Genomic DNA, 22034 nt, shown 5'->3' on the forward strand with positions numbered 1-22034 from the left:
ACGCATGTGGTCGCCGTTCTCTTCCTCGAGGCGTGTTCATGGCCCTCATTGCGCCTCCCCCCCCCTCTGATGCCGGGGGTAAACCTAGGTCCGGTTCTCAAGATTAGGCGGCGGCGCCATGGTATCATTATCTTCTTGAAGATGTCGTCTTGGCCATCTAGAGGGAGGCCGATGCAATATTTGGGGTCTGGGGGCCATGTATGTGTTGTGTTGCCGACATTGGTCACTGCCCGAGGCTTGGGCTTCCGGGGCGCTATGTATGACATGGTGGACGCATCTTGGTCGGCGTCTTCCTAGAGTCCGTCGACCCTGATGCACGCGCCGATGCCATGGGGCATGCCGCGTCCGGCTGCACCGAATGGCGCGCCGCACGTACGCGCCGCCGCCGGGGTTCAGGCGACCTCGTGCTCGTCGGCAGGCGACAACAACATCGGCGCCCTGCTTCCCGACCACGGCACCGGCGCCCTACCAGAGGACCTACGCTAGCTCCGCTTCCGTTGCTGTTCATTTTTTGCAGTTTGCTTACCTGTTCTATTTTCTATTTTTGTTTTGATTATAAGTTTTATAGTACATTTTATTTCTTATATTTTTTTCCTTTAATTTTTTCCTTTTTATTTTCTTTGTTTCCTCTTTTTTTTGTATTTGAAATGCTCATATTGTGATGAAAATGTTTATAGTTTCAGAAAATGATCATAGTTTTTTATAACAATGTTGTCATTTCATGGACTGATTCGAGGAGATTATAAAAAAATCGTGTTTACAATTTTGGAGATTTTTCTAAATTTCGAATACACTAAATAGCCTATAGATACATCTAGATTTAGATATATCTCAATGATCTATTTATAGACGGGGGTAGTATTTTTAATCGAATTATTTTCAAAATTGTAATTTTTTTGAGATTTAACATATTTTTGATTTTTTTAGTTGAACATTATAAGAGGTTGAACATTTTTTGAATCTGAACATTTTTTAATTTAAACATTTTTAATTTTCTTTAAATCTTAAGAAAAAAAGAAACAAAAAATAAAAAATAAAGAGAAAAGCTAAAAGAAAACAGAAAACACAAACAGAAAACAGAAAACAGAAACAAATAAATAGAAAAAACAAAAAAATGCGAACTGGGCCAACCTGTAAGGATTCGTAGCATAGAAAACAAAAATTTTCCTACTGCGAGAACGCAATCCAAGCCAAGATGCAATCTAGAAGACGGTAGCAACGAGGGGATGAACGAGACTCACCCTTGAATATTTCCAAAGCCTACAAGATGAGGCTCTTGTTGCTGCGGTAGCGATCACTTGCCGCTTTCAAAATCGCGTAGAAGATCTTGACGGTGCCACAATCGGGCAGCACCTCCGTACTCGGTCACACGTTCGGTGTTGATGAAGTCGACGTCCTTCTCCTTGTTCCAGCGGGCAGCGGAAGTAGTAGCTCCTCCTTGAATCCGTCAGCACGACGGCGTGGTGGCGGTGTTGATGGAGATCTCCGGCGGAGCTTCGCTAAGCGTTGCGGGAGAGGTGGAGGAGTGGGGCGGCTAGGGTTTGGGGAGAGGGGGTGGCCGGCCTCCAAGGGGTGCGGCCAAGGTGGTGGCTTTGGTGTGTCCGGCCCCCTCCCCTTGCCCCTCATTATATAGGTGGAACCCCCAAGTGTTGGACTACAAGTCTTCGAATAAGACCCCAACCCAAAACCTTCCATGTGTAGGGAAACCTACCCAAGGTGGGATTCCCACCTCAAGTGGGACTCCCATCCTTCCATGAGGGGGGTGGCCGGCCACCCTTGGTGGAGTCCACCTGGGACTCCACCCCTCTAGGGTTGGCCGGCCATGGGAGGTGGAGTCTCTTCGGAACTCTGCCTTCCAAAGTGATTTCTTCCGGACTTTTCTAGAACCTTCTAGAACCTTCCATAAATGCACCGGATCATTTCCAAACTTGGAATATGACTTCCTATATATGAATCTTATTCTCCGGACCATTCCGAACTCCTCGTGATGTCCGGGATCCCATCCGAGACTTCGAACAAAACTTCGAACTCCATTCCATATTCAAGTTCTACTAATACGACATCAAACCTTAAGTGTGTCACCCTACGGTTCGCGAACTATGTAGACATGGTTGAGAACTCTCTCCGACCAATAACCAATAGCGGGATCTGGAGATCCATAATGGCTCCCACATATTCAACGATGACTTAGTGATCGAATGAACCATTCACATACGATACCGATTCCCTTTGTCACGCGATATTTTACTTGTCCGAGATTTCATCATCGGTATCTCTCTATACCTTGTTCAACCTCGTCTCCTGACAAGTACTCTTTACTCGTACCGTGGTATGTGGTCTCTTATGAACTATTCATATGCTTGCAAGCTATTTAGACAACATTCCACCGAGAGGGCCCAGAGTATATCTATCCGTCATCGGGATGGACAAATCCCACTGTTGATCCATATGCCTCAACTCATACTTTCCGGATACTTAATCCCACCTTTATAACCACCCATTTAAGCAGTGGCGTTTGATGTAATCAAAGTCCATTACATCATTCATATAATGACATAACCTTGTTATTAATAACATCCAATGTTCATGATCATGAAACAATGATCATCTATTAATCAACAAGCTAGTTAAGAGGCTTACTAGGGACTCATTGTTGTTTACATAACACACATGTATCAATGTTTCGGTTAATACAATTATAGCATGGTATATAAACATTTATCATAAACACAAAGATATATAATAACCACTTTTATTATTGCCTCTTGGGCATATCTCCAACACAACCATGCCAACCATACCGCGCATGTGGGTGTGCGGCATGCGGTAACTAGCGACCTGGTCGGGATATAGGGTTTGCCCCCGTTCAGTGTTAGGGTTAGGAGTAGCAAACTGATTGCGCGAGTATTCTAACAAATATATTGTTGGACAAGTGGTCTATGGTAAGGTTGTTGCGGTCAGAAACCCACCGGCGGGCAGCGACTGGCAACACCGTAGAGCCGGGAACAACTAGGGCTGCGGCTGGCCCCAGTCCCTCAGAGCGACGGCCCGCAAAGCCTCCTGGTCACACGTCCGATGCTATCGCAAGGGCGTGCCACCTGACCTATACCTGGTCAGGAAGGTGTTGGATGATGCCTCGCTTAGTTTCCTGCATGGAATACACGTAAACGTTAAATACGAGTCTCGATCGGCTCTCAGGTTATCCTGTGAATCGGCTCAAAGAGCCGATCCACCCATGATTCGTACAAGGTGTCCGAATATATGGTGGTCATGCTTGATCAAGATAAAGTTAAAACGATCTACGACGATTTAGGGTTTTCACCGCATAATCGGATCATCCTACTCACGATTGGGCCTCGCGCTCGCGTACGGTGTCCGTAAGCCGATCCTAGACAGGGCCTAAAAACCAACACGAGGTTGATCCCCGGAACATCCCTGTCTAGGGCTAGCAAACTACACCCTACACGCCGCTGGATCCTCCAACCCTTTGTAAGGCCTAACTATTGCGGATATTAAACTAATCCTTGCGGAACAAGGAGCAACCGTAACGGATCGGATCTACTAAACTATGATCAAGCGGGTGCCGCCCCTACACCTAAGATAGGTGTAAGGGCGGCTAGATGTATAAGGGTTGCACTACGACAGCATATGATACGAAGAACAATGCAAACCCTAACACATCTAAGGTAACTACGTTGCTCGCCATCAAAAAGGCTTCAGCACGAGCAACGCATGAACAACGTGGGTAGGCTTGTGCTGCCTAGATCGCAAGATGCGATCTAGGCAGCATGGTGCTTACCGGAGAAACCCTCGAGACGAAGGAGTTGGCGATGCGCCGAGATTTGTTTGTGTTGAACGTTGGTTGTTGTTTATTTCACAAACCCTAGATACATATTTATAGTCCAGCGGACTTTCTAACGTGGGAATAATCCCCACCGTGCACGAGACAAACTCTAACTTTTAATCTACGATGCAATCTACTATAATTAAAGATACACGGGCAATCTAGCCCAAATTCTTCGTGCACAAGGCCGATTCACGTACTTCTTCCATGTATATTCTTCAAACCCATCTTGATCGCGGCCCACCTCTGACTCGGTCAAATTCTGGTGATAACACATGCCCCCCTGGTTTTGGAAATGACATTTCCAAAATCATTACGCCTTTCTTTCGTCGGGTCATGTCGTGGCAGAGAAGAGCTGCCGCAGAATCTTCCATCATTTCGCCTTGCCTTCTGGGCTTCTCTGCACGAATTGATAATTTCGGCATAACATCCTCGAGAACCGTCATGGCATTAAATCTCCACTACACTCCATTTATTTATCTGTGCCAAACGGTTCACCACTCCATCCCCTTGCTCTGTTCCGTCCACCAGCGCCGAAAAACCCTCTCTCCTCATAGCAATGTCTTCTTCTTCCTCTTCCCCTTCAGGCCTCCCCCTCCAATCGTCGCCGAAGAACAAGAAAGAGGACGACCTCCACTCCGGGGCGAACCCCATCTCCTCTGACAAGGAGAAGAAAGAAGGAGAAGTAGAGAAGACCAAGGCCTCCCCCTCCGCCAGGCCCCTGCCGAAGAAACGCTCCCGCATGTGGGCGGACAGCGAGGACGACGATGACGACGAGGAAGGAGAAGAGGAGGAGGAGGAAGATGATTCCTCCTCTTCCGCTGGGTATCCACCGACGAAGCGCTTCCGCTCTTGGGCGGACAGCGAGGATGATGATGATGACGAGGAAGACGAAGCTCCGTCCAAAGGCTGGGGCAGCAGCGACGAGGAGTTTCCTGGGAGCAGCGCCGACGACATCGACGACGGCGATGATGAGGACAGCGACGACTAGTAGAGTAGGACTAGTCGTAGCAGTGCACTAGGCACCAGATCCCTCTTTTGAGAGCCATCGGCTCTTTCTTGTAAAGCTGCTCCTTTGAACTAATGAAAACTGTTCTCCTGATTCGTCTTTCAATTAGTTCAACTTCAACCCTTCAGCCCGCCTCACCAAGGCCGATAGCAACATATCAGACCCTTCCTCTTTTTAGACGCCCATGAAGCCGGACTCAGATATCGATTAGACCGTCAGTCAAGCACTTCTCAAATTCAGACTGTGATTCGATACTCCGCAAATCTATAGCCGATGACTGTTCATCGGCTATTTTGAGAATCCAGTCCTCCTCCCTTTCTTGTAGCAACAGGACGGTCCAAACCCCGTAAAAGACGACGGCCTCCCTTTTCAGTTCCCCTCCGTAGCCTTAGCAGTCTTCCCCTGCAAGTAGCTCAGCGTTTTCGGAGAAGGCTGCGATACAGGGCCAGCCGATCTCAACAAAATCGGCTCCCCAGAGCAGAGAACCTTCAGGGCGAGCTGCCCCCCGAGCCTCAGTCAAGGCGAGAAAGGTAGTGAGTCAGCCAAATGTGCCGCCGTTGGTCTCAAGTCATAACGCAGAGCCAGCCGATTTCAACAAAATCGGCTCCCCAGAGCAGAGAACCTTCAGGGTGAGCTGCCCCCCGAGCTTCTTCAGTCTACCCCTTGCGCCTTGCTGGTCAGATCGACTCCTTTCCTTCGGTGGATCTGATGCAACCCACCCTTAGCCTGATCTGCACGTCCAAGCTGCTCTTGGCATTCCATTGAACCTCTGCTTATAACAGTTGTACCTCTGGAGTCGATGGTTATGCACCGGCTTTTTATCCTTAAGTCGATGTCTGCTGCATCGGCTGTGCTTAAAAATTTTCGAATTTTTTACGGCCGATTCATGTATCGGCCCCCATACTTCAATACCCATCATCAAAGAAAATCTCGGGCTGCTGGGCATTGTAAGACACTTCTACTGTATATCCTCGTGTTTATCCACCTAGGTGCCCCCCGAGCCGATTCTGTCAAGAGAATTGATGGTATCGGCTCTTTAGGTATCCCTTGTTGGATTAAATGCTGACACATTGAACTGCTCAATGAAGGCTTTGTAATGTTCCTTCATAGATCTTTGGGAGCCGATCCCAAGGACCAGCCTCGCCATACTTGCTCATTGGTTTGTTCTTGCTACTCGGTCGGGCCGGTGGATAAAACCAGCCCAACCTCTGACTTTATCATGTTGGTGCGCTTGCTGTCGTCCACCTCGAGTGCATCGTGTAATCGTGGAGCACTAAGCTTCGTCGGAAGGACGAGCACCATGTTTGTGCCAGCCGATGTTTCATCATCGGCTTTCCTTTGCTTGGGGCGCCACTCCATTTTCCGTGGACGACCCTCTTCATCCAGGGTTCGCTGAACTTTTGCAGCCAGATCAGGTCGTGCCTTCCTTAGCGTATGCAAGTATAACCTCTCGGCTTCCTCCAGGCCGCGCAATCGCTGAACCCTGCGCTTTTGGGAACGGCTGAGTCCATCAGGGCACCACCTTGGCCGGTGGTACCTGTCTTCTTCGCCTCCCTCGTCTTCTGAATCCTCGAGATCTTCCAACCGAGGGGACTCAGCGCGTTTACTTTGTGGCGGGAGAGGCCCTAGGCGCTTGAATACGGACACGTTGGCTGTCTCCTTCTTCTTCTGGTTGCATTCTGGGCAATTGCCGATTGTGGGCAATCGGCTCATTCCTGAATCCCAGCAGTGTCTGAAGAAGGGACAGTCCCAGTGCCTGTCCTCGTCGTCTCGTTCCCCTGACTTTTCCTTGGCACGGCGCTCGTGCTCCTCCTCATCGCGATCGTGCCGACGATGTCTTCTGGCTTCTCTAGTCAGACGATCTCTTTCATCATCATCGCTGGATCGTCGGCGTCGGTCATACTGACTCACATACTTGTTGAGGAGGTGATCAGAGAGAGGTCGCTGATATCTTATGTTTTTCACTTCTCCCTCTGTGACGTAGCGCTTGCCGTCTTGGCGGAGCCGATCGCGTGGAGCGGCTTCCTCAGTGTCTTTGCTATGAGAGCAGCTGCCCTCATCTCCGTCCTTACCAGAGTGGTGCCCAGGTCCCACCATGTTGATATTGCATGAGAAATCTGGCTGGTACCCTCCATGGTAAGTATACTCCACCATGTTAATGGCGGGGAAGGGGTGTGTGTCGACCTTCATGGCGTACTGGTTGAAAATTAACCGTCCATTTTCTATCGCCATTTGGATCTGCTGCCGCCACACCCTGCAGTCGTTAGTGGTGTGGGTGAACGTGTTATGCCACTTGCAGTATGGCTTTCCGTTCAGCTCCTGCACCGTGGGGATCTTGTGGCCTTCGGGTACCTTTATATGCTTCTCCGTGAGTAAGAGATCGAAAATCTGCTCAGTTTTGGTCACGTCGAAGTCGAACCCTTTTGGAGGGCCTTGTGGCTTAACCCATTTGCAGGACACGGGGCCTCGCCGCTCGAGTCCATTCAGCCACTCGCTACCTCTCGATCTCCCGCAGCACCTTCATCCTCGTCTGCCTCAACCAGGGCCACCGCACGCTTGAATTTGTCCTGGTAAACATCTGGGTGGCGCTGTTCATATGCTGACAGCCTCTGCACCATGTGCGCCAATGAAGGGTAGTCTGCTTGGGAGGCCACGTCCTTGATCGATGATGAGAGACCCACCACCGCCAACTCGATCGCTTCTTTTTCACTTACGTGAACCGAAAAGCATCGGTTCCTAATGGTCCTGAAGCGCTGGATGTATTCTGACACTGTCTCCCGGCGCTTCTGTCGTACTTGTGCTAAATCGGTAATGCCAGCCTCGGAAGCCTCTGAGTGATACTGCTCATGGAGCTGCTCTTTCAACTGCTTCCAAGTCCGGATGGAGTTCGGTGGTAGCGATGTGTACCACCCGAAAGCCGATCCTGTGAGGGACTGTGCGAAGAACCTCACACGCAACTCGTCTGATGCTGAGATCGTGCCCAGCTGTGCCAAATATCGGCTCACATGCTCGATGGAGCTGGAACCGTCTGATCCACTAAACTTTGTGAAGTCCGGGAGCCGATATTTGGGTGGTAGCGGGATCAATTCGTAATCGTTGGGGTACGGCTTGGTGTAGCCGAACGTCTTTTCGGCATTATGCCGAACTGATCTTTCAGAATTGTACAAATCTGATCCGCGGTGATGGCTGAAGGTGTCGAACCCTGAAGATTCGCCGGGGTGGCATACTTAGCCAGCCATGCTTGCTTTTCCGGTTCTGAGCCAACTGCAGGAGCTGGGCTCTGGAGGTTTGTCGGAGTGGCGTACTTAGCTAACCACGTTTGCTTCTCAAGATCAACTCCCGACGTTCCTCCTGCTGTTCCAGAGGCCCCCGCTGTCGCAACCTGGTTCGAGAGTGCCCAGGTATTGCAGTCTGGTACATATGCGCACGCGTATCCGTGCGGGATCTCCTTGGGTGCCTCAGGTAGGAATTGGTAGTCACTAGGATCACCAATCTTGTAGACGACGTATGCCGATGAGTTCGGCACTTCTGGTGCTGCCCATGCGAACGGCAGCGGAGGATGGGACTGGAGTGGCATCTCTCCTTTGTAAGTCCCCGCGAGCTGGTCCCGACGGAGAATACCGGTGGCTCATGATTTCCTGGACCACACGCGGAGCGACACACTCCAAAGTGTTCACCAGGCTCTCGAGTGGCGGTGCAGCGAATGAGCCACCATGTAGTTGATCTCCTGACGCAGCGACCTGGTGCGTTCTTCTGACGGGGCGGACAGGTCCACTCCATCGAGTGCGCCTTCAGGTGAGAACCCCTTCCACCTGACGCCATGGGAGCGGGTTCTGTGGAAAGAGCCGATGAGTTCGGCTTCGAGGACTGCCTTGATTTCGTCATGCTTCTTCTTGAGCTCGTCAGTCAGATCCTCGTACTTGACCGGAGTGCTTTCCGCCATCTCGGATGTAGATGGCGATGCGGTGGATGTCGAAGATAGTCCCACCGGGCGTGCCGTAATGTGTTGCGGTCGAAACCCACCGGCGGGCAGCGACCGGCAACACCGTAGAGCCGGGAACAACTAGGGCTAAGGCTGGCCCCGGCCTCTCGGAGCGACGGCCCGCAAAGCCTCCCCGGTCACACGTCCGATGCTATCGCAAGGGCGTGCCACCTGACCTATACCTGGTCGAGAAGGTGTTGGATGATGCCTCGCTTAGTTTCCTGCATGGCATACACGTAAACGTTAAATACGAGCCTCGATCGGCTCTCGGGTTATCCCGTGAATCGGCTCAAAGAGCCGATCCACCCATGATTCGTACAAGGTGTCCGAATATATGGTGGTCCTGCTTGATCAAGATAAAGTTAAAACGATCTACGACGATTTAGGGTTTTCACCGCATAATCGGATCATCCTACTCACGATTGGGCCTCGCGCTCGCGTACGGTGTCCGTAAGCCGATCCTAGACAGTGGCCTAAAAACCAACACGAGGTTGATCCCCGGAACATCCTGTCTAGGGCTAGCAAACTACACCCTACACGCCGCTGGATCCTCCAACCCTTTGTAAGGCCTAACTATTGCGGATATTAAACTAATCCTTGGGGAACAAGGAGCAACCGTAACGGATCGGATCTACTAAACTATGATCAAGCGGGGTGCCGCCCCTACACCTAAGATAGGTGTAAGGGCGGCTAGATGTATAAGGGTTGCACTACGACAGCATATGATACGAAGAACAATGCAAACCCTAACACATCTAAGGTAACTACGTTGCTCGCCATCAAAAAGGCTTCAGCACGAGCAACGCATGAACAACGTGGGTAGGCTTGTGCTGCCTAGATCGCAAGATGCGATCTAGGCAGCATGGTGCTTACCGGAGAAACCCTTGAGACGAAGGAGTTGACGATGCGCCGAGATTTGTTTGTGTTGAACGTTGGTTGTTGTTTATTTCACAAACCCTAGATACATATTTATAGTCCAGCGGACTTTCTAACGTGGGAATAATCCCCACCGTGCACGAGACAAACTCTAACTTTTAATCTACGATGCAATCTACTATAATTAAAGATACACGGGCAATCTAGCCCAAATTCTTCGTGCACAAGGCCGATTCACGTACTTCTTCCATGTATATTCTTCAAACCCATCTTGATCGCGGCCCACCTCTGACTCGATCAAATTCTGGTGATAACAAAGGTTTAGGTTGACTGAAATTTTATTTGTCTCTTGGGTGAGCTCCTTTTGTAACAAAACAAACAAATTTTAAATTGTTAAAAAATTATGCAAAATTTTCTGTTTTGCATCTCTACAGTGTAAGTTGTTGTACTTTAAGCCTTCGGCCTTGTCCCGTAGTCCAATACAAATTATGAAATTCTCTTGCCCTACGTGGGTATGTCAAGTGGTGGGACTAAAGTTTAGTTCCAAATTGCAAGTTGAGAGAGAGAGAGTTGGAGTAGTTAAAGTTTAGCCCATAGTCCAATATAAATTATGAAATTCTCTTGCCCTAACACTACCTTAACTGAGGTTATTAGCGACGACAACTAATCTCCCACCAATGAAGGGCATTTTCTAGCCAGCCCCTAACACTACAAAAATTAGTATGACGATTTACAAACCCATTCCAGAATTGACGTGAACAAATACAAGCCCAAGGATCCATACATCTCACTCATACCTGGGCATATCTCGGGCCAGGCTGGGCTTCGAGCCGAGCCAAGGAAAGCCCGACATCTAAAGTTCAGGCCTAGGCTAGGCCTGGCCCGACGGGATTCACGATTTTCCAGGCCCAAGCCCGGCCCGATGAGAAGCCCGACGACCTGAAGCTCGGCCCGACGACCCGACAATGATCCTTTCCTAGCGATCTTAGCAGCAAAAATACGGCTGTTTTATCGTTTACAATAGCACTTCACAGAAATACAACAAAATGTCACAGTTCACAATAGAATAACACTCGATCAGAACATCCAGATCTTCTCATATTATGCCTTTGTTGAAGATGTCTATAAAGCATCGAGGTCCCATTTCGTGGATTGGCTCCACAAGTGAAGCTACATAAATTGCATCTTGCCCAACGTTCTATCACAATGATGTAATCCTTTGTAGTAGTGATTTCCACTCGGGTGTAGTGCTGCCACTCTGGGGAGACTCGATTTTCATTCCCGTTCTCTATCTGCCAAAAATGTTTAAGAAATATCAGATCTGAGTCATCTTTTTTTTTTGCGAAACACAGTACAATCAAAGACGCTCATACATACGCGCACACACTCACCCCTATGAACGCATACACGCACACCCTACCCCTATAAGCACCTCCAAGAGACTGCGTTGAAGAACTGATTCGGCGGGTCCTGAGATTGACGAAGTCACCACAGGCGCCTCGCTATCGACGTCGCCTCCCACTGAAGAATATTCCGCCTTTATGAGACACCAAAGTGTCAAATCTGGGAATTGAACTCTGGTGGGTTGGGGGTGCCACTGCCCTCCTAACCATCCAACCACAGGTTGGTTCTCAGATCTGAGTCATCTGACTATGAAGCAAAGAAGCAGAGATCTGCCGCAGGATGAGGACGCAGGTCGACGACCGCGGACGAGGAGGCGGGTCGACGGCCGTGGACGGGGAGGCGGGTCGACGGCCGCGGGCGAGGATGGACATGCGGCGGCCGCAGACGACTCAGGGGCGGCGGCCGCGGGCGAGGACGCGGGTCGGCGGCCACGTGCGAGGATGGAGGTGAGGCAGCCGCGGACGACGGAGGGGCGGCGGCTGCGGGCGAAGACGGAGGTGCGGCGGCGCTCCACAGGAAGGACGTGCTCGATTTGGTAAATTAATTAATTACGTTTCTTATTTCTAACCTAGCGACGTTGGGGAATGGTCAATATGGGAAATTTGTGACAACATATTTTTTCTGACGCACCGTAAGGAAGAAAAGCCCCCGTGTCATCCCGCACGGGCGACCCGGACAGCAGAAACCCTACCTGCCGGGCCAGCCACCTACCCTCCGCCGCCACCGTGTGATCCGACAGGCAAAGACTGTGACAGTGGACGGCGGCTGGTATCTCCTCACACGTCATGGCGTGGGGCAGGCGTTAGGCGCGACTAGGGCTGGTTGGAGGGCGACGTGGCTGGATCAGGTGCGAACGCAGGGGCGACTACCTCGGGAAGGTGGGTTCGGCGGCGCATCATGCTTGTGCGTGGAAAACTGCCATGGTGGCAGGGAGATGGGCTTGAGCCATGGCTGGTGGTGCCCTCCACGACGGCGGAGGTCCCGAGCGGTGCATCTCTGATACCCTTGGCGGCAGCCGCGCTCGGCGGTTGTCAGCGGTCTTTCGGGGCCCCTCCTTCCCGACGGCTCATGGTGGTGACCTATTTCGGTTTTGGGGGTGGCGGTGGATGACTTGTCGACGGGTTTGTGGTCGGTGGCGGCCTCTTCTTTTGCTGATGAGGTCGACCGACGGGCGGCGGCATGGGAGCCTGCCGATCTTCCTAATAAGGGCTCCTTTGATTCAAAGGATTTGCATAGGAATTGTGTAGGATTTGGTTCCTATGGGAAAAATTCCTATACATGTTGTTTGATTCATAGGAACATATCCTATAGGAAAAATTCCTATAGGAATCTTGTAGTGTAATTTCTATAGGAAAAAAGCATTAGCTCATACCTCATGGAAAAATTCCTATGCTACAATCAAACAAACTTCATCTTCCTATAAGTTTCAAGTAGACATGCCATTCCAATCCTATACCTTTCATATTCCTATGCTTTTCCTATCCTTTAAATCAAAGGAGCCCTAAAGGTGCCCGTCCTAGGTTTTCTCTTCAGCGAAGATGGATACCTTCCCGAGGTTGGTCCTTCCTCATATGGCCAAAGTGGTGAGTTCCGCAAGGCTCGTCCAGCGAATGTAACGATACACCTTATGCGTGGAGTTTACTGGATCGGCTGGTATTCGATCGTGCACACCCGTGCTTTTTTTTTCCGACCGTTTGGTTCTGGAGGGAGCGGCGCGAAGTTGTGTTCTATGTTGCCATCGTATGACATTCTGATCCATGGTGAAATTAGAGGCGGAGAATATCATGGAAGCTGGATTGGAGGAGTAGAAATGCAGGTTCGAGTCTCTTTGATATTGAGGAACTTGCTTGGTGTTTTGGGGTGTCGGAAAAGCAACATATAAGTGGGGGCGACAACACAGGTGAAGATCAGAGCCTTACCTATCTCGGTGAAAATCCAAGGTCCAATCTTAATTAGTTGTGCCTGGCAATGGCCTTGTTATCTTTAGGGTGAAAACCTACAATCTTTTGATCAGCCAACAACGATGCTTGTGCATTGTTTTCCTCTTTGAGGCGTCGCTTTTAGAGGGCCTGGAGTTGAGCTGTTGTCTTGGTGATGAATGTATTATTGCTGCTATGGCTGGAATACCATAGCAGAACTTTTTATTTTTAGTTTTATTTTTATTTTTTTAGCTGTGTGCATCCGTACTGCCATTAGGGTATTACATTGTTGCAGAGGCTCGGTGTAATTGGTATATGTCGATATTTATATATTCTCTTTATCGAAAAATAAGTCAGTCAATATATGATCAAATCACTGTGGTCGTGTATTTTGGCCTGGTGCAAAATTTTACTGGAAGGCTTGGAAGCTGGAAATTTTGAGAGATTTTTGGACACATATATTAGAAATTTTCGAGGAATATTAAGTTTCTTCTTTAGATTTTCATATAGAAATAGCTGGTAAACTTACAAACGTCAGCACCACACTGAAGTTGTACTCTTGTTTTGTCAGAATGCATCGGCGCACATGAGATCATGGGTGGTGACTCGTGGAGGTCAAAACTTAACGAGCCGCAACAATGAGACTGAATCATTAAGTTTGAACATTGCCGAATTCACTATATACACCTCGTACGCATAACAAGTTACATTAGACCTGATTCCTTACAGAGTGATGGACAAGAGGATAGAGCTCTGAGCTACCATGATTCATGACTAACCATCTGAAGCAACAGCTTGGTTCTATTCATGTTCGAATATGGTTGGATTGCTTGGAACGATTCAAACAAGTTGCTCTCCTTTTATTTTATGATTCCTCTGGCTGGAGCTAGCTAGCTGTACTCTGGCAGTTCGGCCCGTCCGTGAAGTAGTAGATGCAATATTCAAACTAAAAGAAGATTCTAGATTTAGCAACAATCCAGTACGTCTAGGTCGTAATAATCTAGAATAACATCAATCACCACCAAGCAGGAACAAAACAACTCAACATGCATAATGATGCAATGCATGAATCTTGGTCACTAGCGCCATTACAAATTATATAACCGACGTACGTACATTCTGCGTATACCGATCCAGATCGGAACTCCTAATCACCCTCACATGCAAAGTTCACGGGCAAGATAACACGCTAATAATTCATCAGCATTGCACCACTCTTTCACCTATAAATACCAAACCCAAGCACCATCTCATATCATCACAAGCACCTAACAGTCTACAGCTCCAGAGCCAATCTATTATTTTGCTCTGAGCTTCTACGTGGTGTAGTGATCAGTCGCAGCAATGGCAGGCAAGGCATCGATCGCGCTGTTCCTCGCTGTGAACCTGGTCGTTTTCTCCATGGCCAGCGCGTGCGGGGGGAACTGCCCAACTCCTGCCACACCAACCCCGTGGACGCCTTCGACTCCAACCCCAACTCCAGCCTCTTTCGGCAGGTGCCCGCGCGACGCGCTGAAGCTGGGCGTGTGCGCCAATGTGCTGGGACTGATCAAGGCCAAGGTGGGCGTGCCCCCCACGTTGCCGTGCTGCCCGTTGCTGGAGGGGCTCGTCGACCTGGAGGCCGCCGTGTGCCTTTGCACGGTGCTCAAGGCGAACATCCTCGGCATCAAGCTTAACCTCCCTATCGATCTCAGCCTCGTCCTCAACCACTGCGGCAGGAGCGTGCCCACCGGATTCAAGTGCTAAGCGATCAGTTTCTCGGTCCATCGATTCAGGTGCTGCTGACAAAGATGTGCATGTCTTGCGATGTTGCTTGTCCAAGATGAAATTATTCTACTCGCTCAATTCTTTGAAGGCACATTTGCTTGTTTGCTTGTTTGTTTGCTACTTGACGTGCTCGCTACATGTGATCTGCATATGCAGGCATACGGCCGGTCCGTTCCATCCTCTTTCTTAATTCTTAATTTCTTGATGATGCATTGTGTTTATTTGCACGTACTATGATCTGCATGCTCGATGAAAAAGTTTGTTCTTACTACTTCGTGTGGGTGCATGGTTCGGTGATTTGCCAAATATGCCTGTTGATTAATGGTGGACGAATGTCCAGTGAAAGTATGTGAGCACTCGAAATTAAAATTTACTTTTTCATAAGCGTCCCACTTTAAGACGTGCAGTAAATATGTATTCACACTCAACATTTGGCAACTACAGTGCCCGTTCTTGTTGTGCACTTCATACAATTCAATGGTAGCCATTATAACCTCGCGACCCTCCCCTGACCGTCTGAAACCCTAGGGATCCCCCGACAAATCCCGGTTAGGGACGGCGGCAGTTGGGCGTCTCCCCCCCCCCCCCCACACACACACAGGTGGAGGCACGCTTCCTCGTTTGGATCCGAGCACCCAGAGTGGAGGGATCCCGGTGGCTGGCTGCTCGACGGGGATGGAGGTGAGGGGCTTGGCCTTGCTACTTTGGACGGCGGCGCCGAGCTCACTTGTGGGCACTCCGGGACCGGGTGGGCCCGTTTGGCCGAGTCCTTGGTAGTAGGGGCGTGGCGACGCTTGGCAGCTACAACCTCCTAGAACCATGGTGGTGCTGTGACTGGCCAGGCGACGGCGCGCTGGACCTCCATCGTCCAATGCATCCGGTTGTGGTGGTAGAATGACGATCTCATGTGGTCATGGTGATGCTAGTGCTAGCCGACAACCCTCTCCTTTATTGGCGTTGCTCGCTTCTCGGCGGTGGTGGATCAAGCCGACGGCTTTCAACCTCGTTCACACTATTATGGAAAACGCTATAGGGGCACACTCATTGGCAGCGCACTCATTAGAACGCACGCGGCTGCTATTTCCATACCGGCCGCTTGTGCCATTGCTGACCCGCTTCTAATATATTGGGCTGACGGGATGGCCATGTGTTATGTCATCTAGTTTTGAAAATTAATAAACATGAATTTTAATATATTATGAAAAATGGTGTCATGTTTCGGTAAACGGCTTTTCTGGTGGCATGCGACCTCCGATGAAAAAAATTATAATAAAATGTATCTACGGCCGTTTACCGATTTTGTAGAATCTAGAAAAATCAGAATGAAAAACTGAGTTTTTCTAAGTTTTAGATTTGGGCGCAAAAATCGGAAAAATATCAAAATCACTTTCCCACTTTCCCCACCTCCTCTTCTACCCCTTCTTCACCTTCTCCCTCCTCCTCTTCCACTTCTCCATCTTCACCACTCCTCCTCTTCCCCTTCTCCCCTTTCTTTCGTCCTCCTCTTTCACTTCTCCACCTTCTTCCCAAACATGACCACCACCTCCGGCGAACACCTCCTCTCCGGCGACAAGTACATGTCGTCTTCGTCACTGGCAACCACCTCCTCTTCCGCAATGTTGGCCAACTCATCTCTGAACCGGCGACTACCTCCTATCCGGCAACGTCGAACACCTCGCAATGGCGATGACCTCCTCCCTGGCGAAGGCGACCACCTCCGATGATCTGCTCCGGTGCCCACCTCTGACGCCCTGCTCCACCAGCACCAAAGCTCTGCTCCGGTGACTTTCTCCTCTCCTACATCTCGTCAATGCCATGGACTCGATTGCTTTCTTTTGGTTTTAGGGTGTGATGTGGGCATTACCCTTCGGGTAACTAATATTGTGCTACCTCCAACGGCCCAACCAGAGGCCCATGAAGATCATCTACCAACCAAGGTGGGCCGCCATGTCGGTTCCCGTGAAGGATTCTTGAAGAACAAGGAAAGGAGACGAAGAAACAAGGAAAGTTTAGATATCACGCTCTTTGTAACCTAGTCATACTCGAACAGACCTCTCGAGACCTGGCTCACAATATAAGGGCCGGGAGAGGGGCTGCCGAGACACACAATGAATCTAGCCATAGCCACCACAAGTCGAGAGTTAGGTCATACACAAATCTAGCTTCTCATCGAGTTCTAGGTCAAAGCCTTCGGCTACCCCATTGTAACCCGATATTCACAATAATCAAGATCAGACAAGCAGGAAGTAAGGGTTTTACCTCATCGAGGGCCCCGAACCTGAGTAAATCTCTCTCCCCGTTTGTTTGGTATCCGATGTCTCGTGTTAGCCTGCAGGATTCCGTCAACCCTAAGCCCCTCAAGGTGGGCATTGCCGAGGAGTATCCTCGACAATTGGCGCCATCTGTGGGAATCCTGTCGGCACAAGAATCGGCATCGGCTACATCGAGCATGCTATCAGCAGCTTCATCATCATCAGCGGCGGTTTCGTCGGCCCCTTTGTCACCAAGTTCGGGGAACTCGATTCGATTTGGGTCCTTCGAATTCACGCCGCATGACAGCTCATCCCGTCCGACCTTTTAGGATCTAGAAGGAGGACTGGGCATGACGTTTGGAAGCGTCCATAACAACATCAACGCTAAGGGCATCCTTCGACTGCCCGAACAAATATCCTCCAGTTCAGCGAAGACACCATCATCGACAGCGACAGGGTCAACCGCGACCAATCCGGACTCGATCGCCTTATCGACTGAGTTTTCCGCGTCACAGAACTCTTCACCGCCAACGACCCCTCGATCAATGTCATCTATGTCAGTTGGATCTGATGATTCTATGTCATCCGACATGACTTCATATTACTGTTTAAACTGCGATACCAGGCATGGGTTGGGCTCGGACGACACACCGTTTGTCTGCAGCACTAACTATTCTTCGGGTGAGGAAAGTATCGACAACATCGCCAGGACGATTACTTAGAGGGCGGTGCATCATTAGATCTATGCCATCCTCAGTGCAGCGAATGGAGGAGAAGAAGGAGAACGTACGCCACACGCCAGCAGGCGCTGATAGTGCTAGCAATGACGATAGCGATTACACCATCGCCGAAAAAGAATGGGCGGCGGCTCGAGCTGCTATACTTAACAACACCGGGCTCCCCCTCTGGGACCTCAGTAGGGACCCTTAATGCGTATCGTTCCATACTAGAGAGAAATCGAGTATGGCTATCAAACGAGCAAGCAACTCTCGACCGACATCGGGTTGGGGCTGATCAATCTAGCAAACGCCGACGGGCCTCACAGGCACGCGCGTCTCGGAGCAATCAAGGTTCAGGAACATATCGAGCAAGGATGCCTTGACTTTCGGAAGAGGATGCAAGGGAAATAACTTCGAACTTATCCAAATCTTTTATGACTACGGACACCGCGGGCATGTTGACACCAAAAACTGTTGAGGGAGCCACGACCAATCTCACGGCATACTTAATCAACCAGCAACCACCACATAAAGAAAAGTCCACACATCAGGGCAGCGGCTCCAATCATCGGTCGAGAGACGCCCGGGATGACATTAGACAAAGTAGGATCGATAAAGCTCGGCGAAGACGAGCAGCAAGAGGAGGGTATGATAGTGATGACCCACAAGTATAGGGGGTGTATCGCAGTATCTTCGATAAGTAAGAATGTCGATCCCAACGAGGAGCAGAAGGTGTTGACAAGCAGTTTCGATGAAGGATTCACTGTAATTGCTCACAGACAAGTATTCAGGGGGTTTTGATGTAACAGATGAATAAAGTACGAGTAAGTAAAGTGCGAGAGTAACAATTGCAGCGAGTGGCCCAATCATTTTTAGCACAAAGGACAAGCCGGTTTGTTTACTTATAATGACCAAACGTTCTCGAGGACACACGGGATTTTAGTCTAGTGCTTTCGCTACATACGGCTAATTCATCTTCATTGTTTTGATAAGTGTTGTGTGGGTGAACCTATGCTAATGTACCGCCCTTCCTAGGACTAATACATACTTGTGATTATACCCCTTGCAAGCATCCGCAACTACAAGAAAGTAATTAAGATAAATCTAACCACAGACCTTAAACTACGAGATCCCGCGATCCCTCCCCGCATCGATATACCAACGGGGGCTCGGGTTTCTGTCACTCCGGCAACCCCGCAATTCGCAAACGAGTACAAGATGCATTCCCCTAGGCCCATAAAGGTGAAGTGTCGTGTAGTCGACGTTCACACGACACCACTAGAAGAATAACACCACAACTTAAATATCATAACATTGAATATTACTCAACCATACTTCACTACTAACATTTAGACTTCACCCATGTCCTCAAGAACTAAACGAACTACTCACGAGACATCATATGGAACATGATCAGAGGTGATATGATAATGAATAACAATCTGAACATAAACCTTGGTTCAACGGTTTCACTCAATAGCATCAATAACAAGTAGAAATCAACACCGGGAGAGTTTCCCTATCAAACAATCAAGATCAAACCCAAATTGCTACAGCGGTGACGAGGTGCAGCGGTGGAGACGGCGATGATGATGATGAAGATGATGGTGATGGTGATGGAGATGATGTCCAGCTCGATGGCGGTGACGATGGCGTCGATTTCCCCCTCCGGGAGGGAATTTCCCTGGCAGATCTCAGCCTGCCGGAGAGCTCTTTTCTCTCTGGTATTCTCCGCCCCGCAGAGGCGGCTGTGACTCTTCGCGACGTACCTCTGGAGCTTAGGTTTTCGGGACGAAGGCATACGCGAAGAAAAGGAGGCGAGAGGGGGCTGTGGGCCCCCTCCTCACAGGGCGGCGCGGCCAGGGCAGGGCCCGCGCCAGCCTGTGAGGGGGGCCCATGGCGGCCCTCCTCGGCCTCCCCTTCTGGCTCCCTTCGTCATCTGGAAAAATAGGAGTTTTTGTGTAATTCCCGTCAATTGTTGATCTTCCGAAATATTGTGTTCTGACGATGCTTTTTCCAGCAGAATCCTGGCTCCGGTGCGCGATCCTCCAATAATCATGAATCATGCAAAATAGATGAAATAACATAAGTATTATCTCCAAATATGAAATATATCAATGAATAACAGCAAATTATGATATAAAATAGTGATGCAAATTGGACGTATCAACCCCCCCCCCAAGCTTAGACTTCGCTTGTCCCCAAGCGAAACTGAACTCGGTAAACAGGACCACATGTTTATGGAGTGAAGAGTCGATAAATTAAATACGGACAAGAAGCATCATGTTCATTCACACAAGACATTCCAGTAAACAACCTCCTCATATAACTCAACTTGAAACAAGTATAAGGTAATCACAAATAAAGGTGCATAAGAAATCATAATTGGTGATGGCAAACTTTGTTCTTGGTCAGAGAACAGTTAACGTGATTATACTTATCTATTGAGCAGCGCTCTCATATTAAAGCTTATGTGGCTCATCTTGCATACTCAATCATAATTATCATTGATAACTTTCAAAGCTTCATTCATTCAGATAAAACTTGTACTAAACAAGGAAGAATAAAAGACATGATGAAGCAAATCACAATATAATAGTTTGATCACAACAACTAAAATGCTTGCTTGAGATGGAGGGAAATAGGTTTACTGACTCAACATAAAGTAAAAGACAGTGCCCTTCGCAGAGGGAAGCAGGGATTAAATCATGTGCTAGAGCTTTTTCAGTTTTGAAATCATATAAAGAGAATAAAAGTAAAGTTTTGAGAGGTGTTTGTTGTTGTCAACGACCGGTAGCGGGTACTCTAACCCCCTTGCCAAACGAGACCTCCAAAGAGCGGCTCCTATGAAGGACGTTATCTCTACCAACAAGGTAGATCATCCCTCTTCTCTTTTGTTTACACATGTACTTTAGTTTATTTAAGGATGACACTCCCCCAACCTTTGCTTACACAAGCCATGGCTAACCGAATCCTCGGGTGCCTTCCAACAATCTCATACCATGGAGGAGTGTCTATTGCAAAATTAAGTTGCTTACCGATGAATCGAGAGCAAAACATGTGAAGAGAATTATTAATGAAAGTTGATTAAATGGGGCTGGGAACCCCGTTGCCAGCTCTTTTTGCAAAATTATAGGATAAGTGGATGAAGCCACTAGTCCATTAGTGGAAGCTGCCTAACAAGACTGAAAGATAAAACACCACATACTTCCTCATGAGCTATAAAAATTGACACAAATAAGAAGTAATAAGTTTTGAATTGTTTAAAGGTAGCACATGAAGTATTTACTTGGAATGGCAAGAAATACCATGCAGTAGGTAGATATGGTGGACACAAATGGCATAGGTTTAGGTTCAGGTTTGGATGCACGAGAAGCATTCCCTCTCAGTACAGGTCTTTGGCTAGCAAGGTTAATTAGCAAGCATAAGAGTTGAGGGAAACAAGCAAATATACATGTGATAGACATAATCATGCATCTTTCTTGTAAGCACAAACAATTTTAACTTCAGAATAATAAGCTATGAGCTAACAAGAAAGGAAGACAATGAAACAACTATATGTATTTCTCTTTTTTACTTAAACCTCAAGGTGTTGTTGCTATTGACCAATGCTAAGTTTGCCAAAACCAGATAGATTTATTCAATGCTCCCAAAGTGGTACCAATACTAGAATCAAGATCAATCATATAATAGAAATTGCAAACTAAAATAAGGTGTGCAATATGTAAATGATAAGACTTCTCATTAATATTTCATAACGATAACTCACACCAAGGGATACATAGACAACCAACTAAAGGAGAGATACTTCCAAACTGCAACCCATCTTATATGATAACTTCCCTACTCATGATACGACACTACTTGATAGTAAAAAGTAAAAGGTAGTGATGATGTGATACCGCGGCACTCCCCCAAGCTTGGAATAAACCAAGGGGATGCCAATACCGATGACGAATTAATCCTTTGGCGATGGTGGTGATGAATTCCCGTCTTCAGACTTCCAAGGAAGAGGCTCTCCATCATGTCTTCCAAGCTTCCTTCTCCTTTAGGACCCTGGACATCTTTGATCTGCAGCTCCCCACCAACGAGCAGCAACTCCTTGGGATGCATCCTCAGCTCGTTCATGTACAGGTTGTCAACGCCCTTGCAGGAACTGTCCCCCGGAGTTTCTGACGAAGACATGATACCTCTAGATCCGAAGCAAATCCTGGCGAAACAACTCAAAACAAAACACGTCGAGAAAACGATATACGGACCTC

General features: G+C 48.7%; 1 protein-coding gene across 1 annotated transcript; it reads left to right on the plus strand.

Moving 5' to 3' along the window:
* The first annotated feature begins 14378 nt into the window (after positions 1–14378).
* On the plus strand, positions 14379–14780 carry LOC124677475 (14 kDa proline-rich protein DC2.15-like). The gene has a single exon (XM_047213462.1). The coding sequence runs from the start codon at positions 14379–14381 to the stop codon at positions 14778–14780; it is 402 nt and encodes a 133-aa protein (XP_047069418.1).
* Positions 14781–22034: the final 7254 nt, after the last annotated feature.

The sequence above is a fragment of the Lolium rigidum genome, chromosome 7, assembly GCF_022539505.1.
Source record: "Lolium rigidum isolate FL_2022 chromosome 7, APGP_CSIRO_Lrig_0.1, whole genome shotgun sequence".
Classification (NCBI taxonomy): Eukaryota; Viridiplantae; Streptophyta; class Magnoliopsida; order Poales; family Poaceae; genus Lolium; species Lolium rigidum.

Bases quoted from the DNA above. Each gene is read 5' to 3' on its own strand.
- LOC124677475 (XM_047213462.1), top strand. From the start codon at position 14,379: ATGGCAGGCAAGGCATCGATCGCGCTGTTCCTCGCTGTGAACCTGGTC.